At 42.0% G+C, this 5,948-nt stretch overlaps 1 protein-coding gene across 1 annotated transcript in view; it reads left to right on the top strand.

The window, feature by feature from the left end:
* Nucleotides 1–5,143: 5,143 nt before the first annotated feature.
* TCF24 (transcription factor 24) overlaps nucleotides 5,144–5,948 on the top strand; it is a 7,977-nt gene continuing 7,172 nt past the window's right edge. The window contains exon 1 of the mRNA XM_006028811.3: nucleotides 5,144–5,527. Coding sequence (XP_006028873.1) covers nucleotides 5,144–5,527 — 384 coding nt within the window. The remainder of the gene's footprint in view (nucleotides 5,528–5,948) is intronic.

The raw sequence follows: 5,948 nt of genomic DNA on the forward strand, positions 1-5,948 counted from the left end.
GCTAGAAGCGCCCCGGGCGGCGGTGTCGGAGCGGGGCACGGGTTTCTCGGCCCGGTTGATCGCTTTTCTGGGGCCGGCGGTAGCTGGGATGCAGTTGGAGGAGCTACTCACTCCACCCCAGCCCCGCAGCGGGGCCAGCGCACGCGGTCGCCCGCAGCGGTCCTTGCCTCTCGCAGCATTTCAGCTGCAAGTCCGTGCAGGGGGGGGCAGTAAAGGCAGCGGCTCAGGAAACCTCTGCCTCTCGAAACTCCTTTAAGAAGAGCCGGAGATGGTCTTGCTTTGAGCAGGGGGTTGGACGAGACCTCCCGAGATCCCGACCAAACCCCATTGCTGTGGCTGTTACAAGTAACGCTGTCTGACACGCGGCTGGTCCGACTAGGAAACGTTTGGTGCCAGAACCGGGACACAGTTATTTGCAGAGAAAGAAAAGCTGTATCCTTCTTCCTGTTAAAGACTAGCCAGAAGGCGTTGAGCTTTTTTATTTTTCCGTGGAAAAAATATCGAAAAGGTACCACTTAAATACTTCTGCACATGCAACAAACATCATTACTGTAGGATCTACATAGATTGCTGCTGAATTGCATTTCGCTGCATGTGTGATAATATAGCAATGTGCTGGTATAGAGAACATTAGCAGTTGTCCCATTCATGCACGGACTTGATTGACTCAAATATATTTATATTTCATTTGTCACACAGAAAGGTAAAAAGAAAAAAAAAAAAGGATACTGTCAGGTTAAAATGGAGAGTTTTGCAATTGATGTTTAAATAGTTCTAAATGGATTAACTAAACAAATCTTTTTTCCCCCCATAGTTTGCTTTGCACAGTCATTTTCAGTGTTTTATTTGTACAGTTGATTAGATATCAAATTGATGTCTTTTCCACATTTTTAATGAGATACCTTTCTCTGCCTTTTGTTTTTAATAGCATTTTAGATTTCTAAAGTAGAAAGATATGTTTGAATCAAATGTACTTTCACCACTTATTTTAATTGTTAAATCCTTCTATACATAATGCTTGGGTTTAGGTGTTTGAAACCTAAAGAATGGAAATAAGTTCTGTTTTAAAGCAGTTTTAAAACCTATGGAACATTTGGTTTACATAGAAAATTGTGTTTTCCATAGACTTCACACACTTTTTTTGTTTTTAAAAAGACTAGGTAGTAGGATTCTGTACTAGGTTTCCTTTCAGTGGACTGTTAAAATCAACATAGAAAGTACTGGGGGTACACAATATACTGGATCGCGTCCAAAGTATTGTTTTAGTTTGAAACCCCTGTTTTAAACAATAAATCTACTTGGCAAGATTTCATAACAAACATAATCTACCTCAGAAAACACTAAGATGATATCAAATATTGCCATAAAAAATGCACAAAACCCCACAACAGACTACAGTCTGTTGCATATTCTTATTTCAACTTTTGTAGTTGACTGGCTACTATTTTATCTACTTGAACTAAAATCTAGAATAAGTGCAGAGATATTATGATAAGGTGTGGAAATCCTGAAAGTATTGCTATGGAGTTCAGTGGGTCCATGCTTCACCCAGCATAGTTTGTGGAGCCTTGAAACAGTAAACCCGAGAGAGAGAGAAATATTACAGGTCTCTGGTGCTCTGGGATTCTACTGATGCATCTGTTTCTGTGCCAGTATAGCTAACAAAAATGTGTGAAGAGTAGCCTTTCATATGTGTACTCCCATTCAACTAACTGGGATTATTCGTTATCCCTGTGTTTCTCTTCTGTGATTTAATAGCTTCCAGTATTGAGCAATAAATGACCTGTCAACACCCAGTGAAGTAAATGGAAAGACTCCCATTGACTTTGGGATTTGCATTTGGTCCTAGATGAGAAATTTTACTGATGATGGATGAACCAGAATAAAATCTATCCACTTTTTCCATAGTTGTGTTGGCTCTGCATTGCCAGCAAGCTGGGTTTTTTGAGGGGGCTGGGGGTTTTTTGGTTTTGGTTGGGGGGGGTTGGTAACCAAAGCTTATGCACTTCTGATTCTGAAAATACTGTAATTTGTACCACATTTCTGACACATGCTGGATTTTAAACTAAAAGGAAATAGATATGCAGATGATTTAAACATCATTCCTCAAGCACATGCAGGAAAAGCTTGTGTGGACTTTGAGTTCTTGTTTTTAGGATTCATTTTTTATTTTCAGAATAAAACATCAATATACGCAGAGATTTCCCTCTGGTTTTCAATACATGACAACATAGAATAAAAGTATTTTATAAATAATTATCTTACACTCTAAATGAAACAATTAAAGTGAGCAGTTCTATCCACGTGTGTTCAATATAACTATAAACCAAACGAATGCCGAACCAATTGGAGCACAAAATAACACCCCTTTCCACACATGCACCCATTTTAACAAACATCACCATTGAATTGTTGATCTTTCACAATGATCACCCATAAACTTTGTTCTTCATTCTACTCCTTCTCCTTTCTTTTTTGTCCTCTTTCCTTCCTCTTTGATTTTGTCTACTACTCTCATTTCCGTCATTTACAAAATGGTTTAAATGGCTGATGTAAGTGCTTAAAGTTAAGCTCATGCTTAAATGTTTGGGAGAACCATGGCCTAAACATTTTTCTTTTCCAGTGCATCAATTAGAAACTCTGATAATTGATTTGTATATTACATATTTGATGGCCAGAGCCTGATTACAAAATACTGAATAGAAGATTTAGTAACTTCTTATTTTGTTTACCAAGGAGAGAACGGATCTCCAATCTGTGAAAGATAGTGTCTGATTTATGTAGCATATTGTTCTGATTTTAAGTGTACCTTTTCCTCCACCTCCCTCAAAAGAACCAAAGAAACTGCACTTGGTTTGTATGCAGGACTGACCTACAATCGGGCATCTATGCAGGCTTCAGTCTTTGTGCTTGGGTTCTTCTTGTGCATTAACTAAAAATGCTTACTCCATATTTTTTTTGGCCCAGTTTTTATTTTAATATTTTTTTCATGTATTTGACCCTTTGGGTTCTTTCTTTGGTTATTTGATTCTCCTGTGAGATTACAGTTCAAGATCTTTTATCTAATTATCAATTTATATTTGGGGTAAATAGCTATTCACTCTTCCGCCCCAAAACTGAACTTGAAGAATGTGGTGTCAGCTCTTACAAGGTAGATTAATTTATGGCATTTAGTAGCTTTGCCTGAATAAAGGCTGCAGGATCAGGTCCTTGAGCAGGTATAATTTTTAGAGCTGGAGTGCTGAATTTGTAGAAAGTATTCCCAGGTAGGTGGTGGGATTATGTATAGTAATTATGTATTAAAATATATTTAAATAAAACTGGGATTAGTACAGTATATGAAATTTAACAAATTAAAGGAATGTTAGCTTTATGGGTGGGAGTAGCTAGCAACGCTTTCTGGAATTCAGGAAGTTTTTACTATTCTCATCTTTCCACAAAACAGCTTTGGCTTGTTTTTTACCAGGGGAGTGTCTCTTGTCCTCCTCTGACATAACAAGAAGACAGTAGAGATTGAAATAAAGTTTACAGTTTTTAGAGGACAGAGCTGGCCCAGTGATACTTCGGCAGCTGCAGACATGAAACAGCCTGTGGCCAGCTTCTCTGACCCTTTATAGCCCCCAGCCTAATTCTGCTGTTGAAAGAATCACCGCTGCTTTCCTTTGACTCTGCTCCTTGCAAGTGGAGAGAGGATATCCGGCTCTGTGTAACTTTGCCCCGAAAAGAATTTGGACGCATCTTTAACCAGATCTTATTATTTTTATAGCAAATAACAAAATAAAAAGAAAAGCAAAAACCAAGCAGTTGTCCTTGGTTTTACAGGTCAGAATCCTGTTGTTCACTGGAGTTGACAACTTTGTAAGTTTCTCTCCTGGTTCTTATATCTCACAGGGTGCTCAACACCCCACCGAGTACCTTCTAGTAGCACAATAAATGACATAACTGGCATCCACATAACTATGGCTGTCTCCTTCTTTGTCTTTTTTTGGTCGGAAAACTATGAGACTCTCTACCTATATATATACTGCTTGTGTTTTTATTAGTAAATACAAGGCTGCAATGTACCTTGAACTTGGAAGAGAAGATCTGGAAGTTTTTGGTAGGTCTGAAGTAAAGGAGCCCAATACATTGGTCCAATATTGGATTGGCACCAATATAAAGCAAATTGACTATATCAGAAATTGGCCTGAAGTGGCCAATTTAATTTGGCCAATAAATGCTTGTGCATGCACACAGCCTAGGAGCTTGGAGACCTGTGTCCAGCTGCTAAGTCTGTTGGGGGGGAGGGGGCAGATTAATGCTCCCCACAGCAAGGGAGGGAATGGGGCTGGGGTAGGAGCTGCCCAGCCAGGGTGGGGCAGGAGTAGGACGGAGCCAAGGCGTGTCTGGGGGGCACAGGGAGGGGAGCTACGGGGTACTGCAGACACCTCAAATTTTGCTGAAATCCCTCCCAGTGCCGCCGCCCGCCCTGAGTGCAGCGCAGCAGAGCTCCCAACCCCAGCCTACAGCTGCAGCCTACCCATCCTGTCCACACAAATCTGGGGCACCCATGATCTCCCAGACAAGCAGCGGGAAAGCCCCCCCCCCCCCCCCCCACACCCCCCCGCCCAGCCCCAATCCCACCCTCACCATGGGGGGCATTGATCTGTCCCCCTAAACCCCCTCCCTCCCTCCCTTATCCCCTTCTACCACAACAGGCTTACCAGCTGGACTCAGCTGTATTGGAAATCGGGTTGATATTGGCCAATATGTCTCCTTAAAAATCAGCTATTGGTATTGGCCCCCAAAATGTCTATTGCTTCACCTTTAGTCTGAAGTATTGCAGGAATTTCTGCAGTCTTGATTTGGCTCCTTAGAGAGCACTGTCTCTTGCACAAGCAACCTTCACCTGGCTATTGACAGTCCTGTTATGCCAAAAGAACAAAATTTTTATTAATATTCTTTTTCTTGGTGTTTTTAAATTAATTGTGTTGCACTTAAGCATATATATGTTGGTTTAGTACACCGAGAGGATTTCATTCTGGTGTAGAAGGTATTTTGAGCTTTGCTGTAGGCTTATGGTACTGCTGCTGCTGCAAGTGTTTGTTTGGTTTCAGAGCTGTTCTTGTTACTTGCAGGATCCTCCCTTTCTGGGAAGTCACCAATGGACTATAGAAATGTATCTGAGAACAGCAAGGACATCTCCAGCCCTAGTTCAGAGCCTGACTCACTGCTGACTTCAGCAGCTGGCAGTAATTCCTGCTCTTCCTCCTCAGCTGGGCAACGGGCTGGAGCAACACCTGGGAGACCAGCAGCTGCAAATGCTGCTCGGGAGCGCAGCCGGGTGCAGACTCTACGGCATGCTTTCCTGGAGCTGCAGAAGACTCTGCCTTCTGTCCCACCTGACACCAAGCTCTCCAAGCTGGATGTGCTGCTCTTGGCCACCACTTACATTGCACACCTCACCCGTAGCCTACAGGATGAGGAAGAATTGCCTGGGGAGGGCTTGGGTACCCTGAGAGGAGATGGCTACCTGCACCCTGTCAAGGTAAGGCATCTAAGGTATCACTATCCCCTTCTCTTAGTAATGAATGAGCTTATATGGATTTGAAATGCTTATTTGATACTAAAGATGCAATCAAAATATTTACCTTGTTAAACTTAAACGCTGTGCTTAATCTGAGTACAGTATTTCCAGAACTTTACCTAGGCCTTAAAGGCATGATTCAAGGCACACAAGAATTAAGTATTTCCACTAACTTCAGGGGGTTTAGCAACTGGCTGTTGTCGCAACCCAAAGTTGTGGGGTTTTTTGTTTGTGTGTGCTTCGGCATCGCTAAATTGTGTTCCCGCTAAATTGCAGCTCTTTTGCATGGTGGAGTGTTCTGTTGCAATTAAGAACCTGCGTGCAGGAGCTTTTCCCGCCAGTTCTGTAGCCTTCTTTGCATCGTGCATTTCTTTTGCATTAT

The sequence above is a fragment of the Alligator sinensis genome, unplaced genomic scaffold (assembly GCF_000455745.1).
Source record: "Alligator sinensis unplaced genomic scaffold, ASM45574v1 scaffold1102_1, whole genome shotgun sequence".
In the NCBI taxonomy this organism is placed as follows: Eukaryota; Metazoa; Chordata; order Crocodylia; family Alligatoridae; genus Alligator; species Alligator sinensis.